Source organism: Wolffia australiana, chromosome 1, assembly GCF_029677425.1.
Source record: "Wolffia australiana isolate 7733 chromosome 1, ASM2967742v1".
NCBI classification, from domain to species: Eukaryota; Viridiplantae; Streptophyta; class Magnoliopsida; order Alismatales; family Araceae; genus Wolffia; species Wolffia australiana.
The window spans coordinates 3,855,501-3,866,844 of NC_135835.1; the positions used below are offsets into that span (position 1 = coordinate 3,855,501).

At 43.1% G+C, this 11,344-nt stretch overlaps 1 protein-coding gene across 1 annotated transcript; it reads right to left on the bottom strand.

Annotated features, from left to right (window-relative positions):
- Nucleotides 1–514: 514 nt before the first annotated feature.
- Nucleotides 515–11,252, bottom strand: LOC144702398 (chaperone protein dnaJ 10-like). Its single transcript, XM_078574429.1, has 10 exons — nt 10,996–11,252; nt 10,037–10,096; nt 9,102–9,184; nt 8,568–8,727; nt 2,679–2,808; nt 2,029–2,187; nt 1,771–1,949; nt 1,559–1,639; nt 928–1,041; nt 515–848 (listed from the first exon to the last, which is right to left on the bottom strand). Exons 1-10 carry the CDS (start codon nt 11,080–11,082, stop codon nt 765–767), a joined length of 1,137 nt encoding a protein of 378 aa, XP_078430555.1. The 5' UTR covers nt 11,083–11,252; the 3' UTR covers nt 515–764.
- Nucleotides 11,253–11,344: the final 92 nt, after the last annotated feature.

Consider the following 11,344-nt stretch of genomic DNA (forward strand, 5'->3'; position numbering starts at 1 on the left):
CTGAGAAGTCCCGCACATCATTGGTCAGAACTAAAGCGTTTTTGATGTTGAAAGAAAGCCCCATAAACAATTAAACAATTCTTTTAAGCAAGAGAACTGTAAGTATGGTCACTTGCATTCTTGATATAGTTATATAAAATGTCTAACAGTCTACTACTCGATAATGTTTATTCAAATAAAATGTTTCAGATGTAATCGATTTGGGCATACATATTTGGATTGTTCGATAATACCATTTATCATCGGTATGCAATCATTACCATATAAATACGAGGAATCGTCAATCTGCCCTTCATGTTGATAAAACCTGCTGAGCCAAATTATGTTTATGACCTCTGATCTCATGAGATTAACAGCAGCTCAAGTGGACTTTTAATAGTACCACGCTGGACCCTAAAAAACTTCATAAAACCTTGAAGGCATCATAAAATTGATGAATGTTTAAAAACTTGATACAATAATCATGAAGTTTCATATTTAATAAACAATAATATAACGGCATAATCCTGCAGAATGAGGGAAAAGCACTTCCAATCTCATCCATAAGTTGTGATTAAACAAATTTTTAACCCCCCAGTAACGGAAAAAAGCCAGGGCGAAAACCCAAGGGGACGGACAATTCCATGGGCATTTACAACAGGAAGAAGGGGGGAAAAAGAATTCGAGAAATAACTGAAGGCATAGCCAAACAAATATTTGATCATACCCATTGTCTTATTTACAGGCGCCACCATTCAGCCTAAGAAAACAGCTGCAGTTACCCATCAACGTCGCTCTCGGGCACCGGGCGGCGCCGCCGGCATCGGCATGGTGAAGCTACCAAACTGGGGCATCTCCACGTAAGGGCTCTGCAGGCAATTGAACATGCTAGGGAATGATGAACTTTTCAATGGTGTGGAACAAAAGATGTCAGGTTGAAGAAGAAACCTGTACAGACGACTCGTGGAAGGGGGCCTCCGTCAGTACGTAGGTAGTTCTTTCATCTTGGCTTGTGCCGGGCGCCGACCTTTCAGCCTCTGTTCCCTTCCGTGACTTAGCACTCTGATTCAATTCGTACAGCTTTCATTACATCTAAGGGAAGCTATCTATTTACCTATCTATACCACATAATAGAATATTACATGAACTATAAAATTAATAATGCATATCCACATATTTATCTATTTATCTACATGTATTTAGTATTTTTTTTGAAAGAACATGTATTTAGTATATATTTCTCCACATCATGAGAGACAGAAAGATATAAAGTCATTTATCAATCCATATATAGATTGTGTGCGTTCAATAGTGTGAACTGGGAGAGGAGACGTCCTAATTGGGATTCTGAAGAATACAACATTTGCATTTTATTCAATTCTACATATTTTATAAAAATAAGCAGTGTCAAGTTTTTTTATCATTCGGGCATTGAGAGAGAGAGATGTCTCTATGTAATCTTTGTATAATCTAGATATTATGCATAGATATAGAGAGAGCGAAAGATTTATAAATATACAATTATATACATAAATACATATTAAATGGAGAGAGAGAGAGAGAGAGAGAGAGAGAGAACCTGAAATATCTTTCCGAGAGTCTTCAGTGCTTTGGCACGGGCACGGAGAACCTCTTTGCTGACGTTATTCTCTTGAAGGACCTGCCATTAGGATGATAGTTTAGAAGCAAAGAAAGACAGCAGGGGAGAGGGCGAGATGCATATAGAGAGATGTATAGACAGAGAGGGAGAGATAGAGAAAGATATATGTATATAGTGAGAGAGATGTATACCGCCTGGCAAACACGAGAGAGAGTGGCCTCAATATCAGCGACGTTGAGCTTCCACAGAGAGTAGATCATCACCTCCTTCTGCGACTCCACGTACTGCTCAAGTTCCTGTTCAGAATGCTTGCCCTCTTCCCCCAGCTGCCGTTGCATATCTTGCTGAATTTGTACAAGCGCAATGATGCCTACCACAGATGAAGGGCACGAAAATCATCTTCTACCATACTGTAACAAATTGTTGATTACGTAAAAATTAATAAATACCTGCTGCAGCGTTGACCTGAGACTTTATGGAATGTCCTTTATTTCTGAACCATTCCGCTACAAACGGGACACCTAGGTAGATAGCCTTCTTGCCGAGTTCTTTTGCTGCTTGTCTGGAGTATATGTACCCTATGGTGTTTAGCATCTCGATTCCAAAAACTGGGCGATTCCAAAATATAAAAGATCAGAGACAACTTTTTAAAAAAGTTTTGATTTCTGAAACAGACATTGAAAGAGCCAACTGCTTCTTTTACTAATACTACTTGTTGTTTCTAATTTGCGTTTCCATTATCTTTCTTTTAATTATTTATGTTATCATGAGCCTCTTGACCATTTTGAGTGGTCACCCACATTTTTAAATTTTACAAGATGTAACCTTTCCAAAAAAAGCCCTGGGAGCATGTACTGTTATTGGGTGTTAAATAGTTCTAATTACAATAAACCATCCTGGAAAACATCAATGTAATTATCATCAACAACTAGAGTCGATGATTTTGACACTGACGGAGGCCAAAATAAATATTCTGATCTATTCAAAAGCTGTATAGTGGGAAAGCATCTCTATCTTTTTGAAGGACATAACAGCTTCAAACAGTGTATATATCTGAAAACAAATAAAGGTTCCGGGAGAAACAGGAAAGATAGCATACCAGCATCTGAGAGCCTTTTAACCTCAGCTTCACCAAAGCGTTTAAAAGAATCCTTTTTCCCCTGAACATAGTCTTCTAGACGGTTCCTCAACAGCCCCACAAGTTTATCCTCCCTTTCCTTCTGAACACCCTGCACAAGGGAAAACATGGATAATGACACCGATAAGATTAAACATTTCGATAATAGATAAAAACTTATAATCGTCTCAACATTTTGTTAAGTTGAAAATCGCATCCTGATAGGAGGCCATGTGAACTCGGAAAGAAAAATATCATAGTTTGGGAGACTGGAGTAAAAAGGGAGAGAGAGAGAGAGAGGGTATGGCAATGGGAGTGGGGAGGGACACGCCACATTCAGCACACTATTGGATTAAAACCCATGCATTTTCACGTCACTCTATCAGGCCGCTTATGAGCAATTACGAAATTTAGAAAGAAAACATAAGAAAGGTATTTGGACATATTCTCCATTCGCTGTCTAACAAGATATAAGATAGATAATCTCTGAAAGGCAAGAAATTTATATACTTAGAAGACCATTAATCTCCCTCTGGGAACAACTTTTGGAGGCTCCAACCCGACCACCCACCCCACTCCCACCCCCCCGGTCCCCTCAGCCGTGTGAGCCCAAGCCCGACCACACCCCCCTTCCCTCCACGCGGCAGTCCCCTCTGCTGTGCGGCCCCAACCCCGGCCACCTCCCCGCGACCGAGACCGTGGAAATTATAGAGCGAGACGGCTCAGATCACCTGCAGCCACCAGATGATCCGGGTGAGACAGACATGGTGGTTTCCCGACAAGGGGAAACCAGCAAGGAAGCCCAAAGCCCACGATGGAGGAGGGTAAAGGCGCCACAGAGGATGCGTCGGATCACGAATGCAGACCTTTGACGCTTTAGCGGCGTGGTGTACCGTTGAGGGAAATTGGTCTTGACTGATGCAGAGGGCAAAAAGGCATGGGTGATGACCGGGGAAGCAGTCAAATGCGGCTGCTAGAAGAAGGGCTGTCGAGGAAAGTGGTACCAAGGCAAGAGATGAAAAGGGGGAAAAACAAGACAGCAAAGCACCAAGGGGAAGGAGACTGAGGAGCCATCCAGCCACAGTGGAAACTGAAATAGAGGAGAATCAGATCACACAACAAATGGCATGCGAGTTAGCCGAGAAAGTGGAGCTGCAGCCAAAGCCACTGCAAGGGGGACAGCCATTAGAGCAGTTATGAATCACGTTTCTTAGAACCTGCACGGTCTCCGAAATGAAGGGAGACGTGGAGTGGTGGGAAGGTATTTGCGCCAATGGGCTGCCTCCGTAGTTTGCTTACAAGAGATGATGTTGGAGAAGTGTGGTGCAAAAGAGTGGAATTTGGAGTGGCAAGGTTTATTGGAGAGTTGTGTGGCAGTCAATGTAGCTGGTAGATTGGGGGTTTACTGGTTGCTTGGAACACAGCTGTTTTTGCTTAGGGTCTTGGACGGGACATCATGTGTTTGCAGTAAAACTGAAAAGGAGTGACAATTTCCATTGTGTTGTGGCGTTGGTCTATGGCCCAGTTATTGAAGCTCGTCGAGACAGGATGTGGGCGGAGCTGGAAGGAGTCGTCTCACTCTTTCAATGTGACGGGGGATAGACCAAAGGGGACCGGAGGCCAGGACCCAGGATCAGAGAATTTCTGATCCTTCATTTCGAGAGCTGGATTGCATGAAATGTGGCCGATAAATTGTACATACACATGGCGAGGCACGAGGGGACCTACAACCCTCTCCCGCTTGGACAGGATTTTGTGCTCAGTGGAAATGCTGGATAAATACTCATTGGCCGACGCGCGAGCACTTCCTAGACCGTTGTCAGATCATGTCCCGATTATTTGGCAAGATAATGCCAGCCAAAATAGATCTTCATATTTCAAATTGGATAGATCGCAGCTATGAAAGGAGGGCTTCAAGGAAGAAGTGGTATCGTGGTGGACATCACAACCTGATCGAGACACGGCCACGGTGAGGTTGGCTACCAGACTGGTAGGACTAAGACACCACCTTATGGGGCTCAAGAAAAAAATTCGAGAAGGGAGACACCGCAATAGGGATGACGCACTGTTAAGAGTCCGACAGCTGGATGACATAGAAGACACACGGTGCTTGGTGGAAGCTGAACTCAATGAAAGAACTACATGCCGAAAGGTGGCGGAAGAGGAAGACAAGAAGTTAGAGCTTGATTGGAGGCAGCGCTCACAGCAGCTTTGGCTGAAGGAGGGGGACGCCAACCCTCGCTTCTTTCATTTGATGGCGAATGGAAGACATTGGTCGAACCAAATACTGTGAGTGCAGGTGGGGACCATGAATACATTGGAAAACGAGCCATGGGAGGAGCATTAGCAGATCACTTCAGAGTGGTAACTAAACGGGGGACTCAAAACTGGTGGAGGTGGAGTAGAAGAAGTGCAGCCCAGGTGACACAAGAGCAAAAGACTGAGATAATGAAACCATTCCTTGAGGAAGAAGTGCGGTAAGTGATCCAAGGGTGAAATGGCGAGGGTGCACCGGGCCCCTATGGATTCCCGGTATTCTTCTGTGGCGAGTTCTGGGAGCTGGTGAGGTCTGAGGTTGTGGACAAGTTAGACCAATTTTGACGAGGCAATTTTGGCTTGGAAAGACTCAATTGATTACACTTGTTTCTGCTGCCCAAGCGACTGGGAGCAACCAATATGGAGGATTTTAGACCATTGTATTATCAAACTCAATCTATCTCATCATCACCAAAGAGCTGGCCAACCGGTTGAGGAAGGTAATTGGAGACTTAGTCTGACCATTTCAATCGGCATTCATTCCAGGGAGGCAACTAGTGGATGAAGCAGTGGTAGAGATGGGACAAAGGGTTTCCTATGGAAAGGTGACTTTGCCAAAGCCTATGATTCTCTTGATTGGAGATTTTCTTGGTCTCGTATGCGAGAAAGAGGTTTTCCCGATGAATGGGTGGCCTGGGAGCAACGATGTGTTACGTCCCACTCATTCTTGGTCCCGGTGAATGGAAATGCGGAAGGCGGTTTGAATCCACTCATAAATGGGAGTCAGATAGAGCTGCCCGTTAGCACCTCAACTTTTAGTTCTAGCAGAGGATGCTTTGGCTACTTGTACCCTCAAAGCCTGCAAGCACGGCCTCTCAAGAGGATTCCAGACAGAGACTTATCCAAAGGGCATTCCCTTACTCCACTATGCAGACGACACAACATTCTACGAGGAAGGATCGGCAGAGGAAGCACATTCTCTATCTGCATTACTAGATTTATTTACAGACTTCTCAGGCCTACAATTGAATCGGCATTTGTGGGATTCGGACTTTCTATTGAGGAGGCGGCACAATGCGCTAGGGCTCTTGGCACACCTAGAGGTTCAATCCCAATGAACTAGTTGGGTCTTCTGTTGACGGGGAAACGTATTTTAAATACTCAATTGGTATTTTAAATGCAGCGGGAGAGGAGATTGGAAGGCTGACAGAAAAGAGTGCTATCAAAAAGGGGTCGCCTGGTGCTGCTGAGATCGGTACTCTCAGCAATTCCAGTTTTCTATCTCTAGGTCTTTAAGATGCCAACAGGTGTAGAGAAACACTGGGATTGATTGCTGAGAAAGTTCTTTTGGGGAGGCAATGAACACGAGGAGCGCAAGGGGTGCCTCTGGTCTCGTGGAACGTAGTATGCAGACCCGTGAAGCATGGGGGTTTGGGGGTCCTCCACCTGGAATTCATGAATTTGGCATTATTGACCAAATAGTTGGTAAGACTTGCATCAGCAGAAGAGGACCTGGTCTTGAATGTCCAGAGGAACAGATAAGGCTCAGGGATTGATTGGAGAGGCGTTGGGTAAAAACTCGAGAGGAGTTCCCATTTTGTGAGGTCTACGTCAAGCCATACCATGTCCGTGGGTTTTTTGATGCCAAATTGGTAGATGGCGCTGGTTTCCGTTTCTGGACAGATAACTGGTCCCTAAGGCATCATGAAACTAGAATTCCCAAGACTTTCTGCACTGTCGCGGAACCCACACGCTACAGCTTGTGAGTGTTGGGACAGAGCTTGGACCCCAACCATGGCAGGGGCCTTATCAGAGTCACAGTTTTTGGAGTTTATGAGGATGCAACAGGTCCTACATCTTAGCCTGGCGAGGGAGACACATGATGGATGGGTGTGGTGAGGGACATATTTTTCTATTAAGGAGGCCTGTATGAAGATCAGAAGGGAAGCGCTGGAGGATTCCGTAATCAGCACCCCATGCTCCATGAAACAAAAAGTCCCTCTCAAGGTGAATCTCTTCAGCTGGTTGTTGAGGCAGCGACGATTGGTTACTCAACAGATGGGTCCCGATGGCTCCCACTTATTCCTCACATGTCCCTTCGCCCAGGGACGTTGCAGCAGTTGGCGGGGGCGAATGTGTCCTCTGATGAGGCATTTTGGGCCTCAGTTGGTGACGGTAGATACAGGAGCAAGCTGGATTGGGGGAGACTCCTCGCAGTGCTCTGGGCGATATGGCTGCACCATAATGAAGTGGTATTCAAGGGGAAGAAGGCTTCCATGGAGAATATGTCATTCAAGACATATTCTGTCATTCAGGACGTAATGAAAAGGCCGATATGTCATTCAGGACGTTGAGGCGCTAATATTTTTTTGGTTTGGAGGGAGGTGAAGGGCAGACTGTTGATTAGAGCTATCTTTGTTTTATTTTTCTCTTTATATGTGATGTAAATGGGCCATGTCTTATATGTGGTCCATATCTATGTTTAGTGGCCCACATAACTTAAGTATGTGGGCCCCACGGACTCTGTAACTGGCTGGTATTAAATCCAGCGTCGAAGAAAGGTATGAGTGCCTTGTTTTTGTTTGTTCAAACCCTAGCCGCCAGATATTCTCTGCTCTTAGCAGAGAAAGGAGCATCAACAGGGGAAGGAAGAAGGGTCAGAGTATATCCAACACAGACCATTTTGGTCAGTTTGTATATGGCTTGTACACAGCTTCATATTTTATTAGCATCAGGTTGACCACTGCTACGGGTGGTCTTCCTTATTTCTTCACAAAAAAAATCTTTGGAGGCTCTAAATATATATGCTTATGTCATTAACAAGCTAAATGGGCAGTGAAAAGATAACAACCTGATTAGGCTTCCATTTAAACATAAACACAGGCTGATGGAAGATGTGCGCCGTATTTCTACAAAAAGTAACCTTAATATAGAAAGTCATTCGTCAAGAAGCGTGCTTAAAGGAGTCCATACACATTCTTTTGTGTATTTTCACAAATTATTTCACGAATTTATAAAACTTGGGTTTCGTAATCAGAGTGAAAGATCATTGCAAAATTACCACATTAACCATCCAGTCATCTGGAAATTCTCTACATTCAGTTTCCGCTGTTGCTTTCAACACCCAAATTTACGAGGGTTAGTCTGTGGCATGCACTGGCCTTATACATAAAGTTCCCAGCAAGAGTAACAGTAAGTCTGCTAGTATTGTATATCTATTGTAAGTGGGTCACGATGTATAAGTGGCCCACAACGTTTAAAACTCCTTTGTTTCTGATTCATCTATGTCACAGGCCTAGGTACGTTTAAGTTGAACGGGCCCAGGCCAGCCTTGTAACAGCCATTATAAAACTTTGGCGTTCTTTCTTCAGGGTTGTGCCTAACCCTAATAGGACGGGTGGCTAGCAGCTGAGAAGGAAGAGAGAAAGATAAGGAAAAACAACAGATAGTGAAAACATTTTATGAGACTTCCATACACATATCTAAAATAATATGTCCAAGACATCTTGCACCTCAGATTCTCTTAAGATCAGATTAATGATCACGTATAAAACATAAAAGAGCAAAAAAAAGTATTGTAACTGTTGATCAGTTGTCCTTCTACAGAAGACATACCCTCATTTTCTCTTGCAACTTTTTCGCATCAATGTTTTCTCCTTCTTGAAAGATATCAAGTGATGCCATTGACGCCATGGCAAGCATCCCTATGTACTCTTCAAATTGCTCACTTCCAAACAGCATGGCAAAAATTGTCGTAGGATCCATAAATGCTTCCCTGCACAAAAAATTATTTTTTATACATAACAGATCTAGTGTTCAGGCACTAAATAATAAATTGAAAGTTAGTTATCAGTTTCCATTGTCCAGCATGAACTGCTGCACAGTAACCTGCGTTAGCTAATTATAAGGAGACCCACAGCATGAGGACTTCATGAAGACACCGAGATATTAAACAGGATTGAACCATGATAATATTTCACGAGTGTCATGCCACATGTTAGGATGAAATGCATTCAATTTTGACGTAATGAGATTTTTTAAAAGATCACAAGTTCTCTCCTAGTAAATATTACACATGAAAGAACAAAACAAGATAGAATCTCACTGAATGGAATATGACTAATAAGTGAAAATGAATTTGAAACACACTTTGATACGCCAATTTTTCCACAGCTATCATACGTTCTCCTCTGTGCTGGGCCACTGAGAATCTGATAAGCCTCTCCCAGAACCTGGAAGAAGCGTACTTTAACATTAGAAACCCTAGAGGGAAATACCGAGTCACTTTCGGTGCATTTATAATTATTAATATCAACATATTCAGAGATCAACGCCCCTTGATACCCCGAAATTTTACTTGAGATGAAGCTAAATGCTAAATTGGCAGTAAGGCAAGTGTATTTTATACCCAATCAAAGAAATGAGAATCATTGGATTTTTTTCAATAGCAGCCTTGAGTTAAGGAGAAGATGAGACAAATAAACAAAAGAGTCTTCCTCATAACCCAGGTTGAAGGGACTGTGTACACCCAATCACCAAAGTTATTAAGACTTGTTTACATGGTAGCGAAAATATTTCAAAGGCAACAGAAGCTATCAAACATACACATAGACAAGGTTTTTATGACAGGGCACGTGTCACCCACGTGATACATTCTTTAGGTCGAAACTAGCCTGACGTTGTACCTACTAAGTTTATGTTCACTCCTTTAATGCGATAGAAAGTGATCATTCTTCCATTTGCGTCTCCCTACTGGCTCACATAATAGAAAGAGATTGTCCTCTTCATTATTTCCGATTGTGACTTAGCAGAAGCTTATAAATTATTAAAAAACCGTGCGGGAGAAATTGTCAATGAACTTTGACATTGCAAACAATACCCAAACAGGTCATCACCCAGCTCTAAGGAAAGCTTCACAATACAATGCCATCAAAGTTCTAAGATTTTCGTGAGATGATACTGTAAATGACGCTCCCAAAAAAATAAGGCATCCGACTCAAAAGAATTACAGGCATTTGTTATTATCTTCTTTATCAGACCTAAATAAATAATAAATTCGGAAAATATATTTGAGTGATTCATACCTGGAACTTAGCCGCCGCATCTGGATCATTTCGGTTTTTGTCTGGGTGTACGAGCCTTGCCTGGAAAAAAGCAACGAATGGATGAGCAATGAAGGCCAAGGTTGACCATACACATAAGCGCAATGACCAAATAAAAAAAGGATGCTCGCCAGACAACTACAAACGCCTAAAGGGGTATGTCTAATTCTCGTTTTTTATTATTTTTAAACATAGAAATTAGATCTTAAAATGAGACTCAGTTGTCGCCCCAAAAAAGTTTTCATTTTCAGGATAAAGATCATGCACAAGACAATCGCGCAGGAAAAATTCAGAATGGCAAACAAAATGTAGACTTTGACAAACCTCTAATTTCACACACACAGCTTTGCCGGGGGGAAACACTCAAAATAGCTATTCATCCGTCTCACCTTAGCATTCAAGCCTAGAAAATAGTTCACACTTTCTTCGTTGTTCAGAAGAATCTGCAGTTTCTCAGAGCTTTCCAAGGATTTGATGTCATATTATATCTTTAAAAAAAAGGATAACTTCTTCGACAGAATTCTACATTTCTCTGATGCAGCAGTGACTTCTATCTCCTAAGAACCCTAACTTGTTATTTGGGGCAAACAAAGTATTCACAATCGGAGTCAACGGGTATCAGAAAGAGCGTCGTATCCGCCATCTTCAAACTCCAGCCCTCGTATCTGACCCAAAATCAATCAGCGTCAGGGCCACGCGGCAGTAATTTCCTGACGCAACGGCAACCTCACGGAACCATCAAATCTTTTCCCACAAGAGAGCCAACTCCATCGAGAAATTCAGCGACAAATCAACCATTACGAAACGTCAAATAATGCACGATCCTTTGACAATTTCAAGACGAAGACGAAGAATTTCCGGGGAGATCACTGAATTCTAAGCGGCTAAAATCACGACTGCAAAAAAACAAAAAAAGAAGGTTTGTGCGGCTTTTCACTGACCTTAATGTAGTAGGCTTTCTTGATCTCGGCCTCCGTGGCGTCTGGACTGACGCCAAGCACATCATAATACTCAGTCTCCCTCACCATGGCTCAAACCTCTGCCTTCCCTCCGCAATCGGGGAAAAACCAACTTCCACCGAGAAACGACGCGCTAAATCCCCACGAAAGAACCGACGAAATCCTCAGCTCTTTGATGCAAATGGTCTCCTCCGCAGAAGAAAATTCCCCCCCATCAACCAGAAAGAAACGAGATCGAGACTCGCTTATTGTGTCCTATTTATATGTTACTACGGTTAATGGGCCGGAATTAGGGAACAGGCGGGCCACCGCCCTTAATGGGCCTGGGCCC

Bases quoted from the DNA above. Each gene is read 5' to 3' on its own strand.
- LOC144702398 (XM_078574429.1), bottom strand. From the start codon at position 11,082: ATGGTGAGGGAGACTGAGTATTATGATGTGCTTGGCGTCAGTCCAGAC. The intron at 8,728-9,101 runs GTGTGTTTCAAA...TTTTTTGTGCAG, and splicing joins GGAAAAATTGGCGTATCAAA to GGAAGCATTTATGGATCCTA. The intron at 1,042-1,558 runs GTTCTCTCTCTC...GAATTGAATCAG, and splicing joins CTCTCGGAAAGATATTTCAG to AGTGCTAAGTCACGGAAGGG.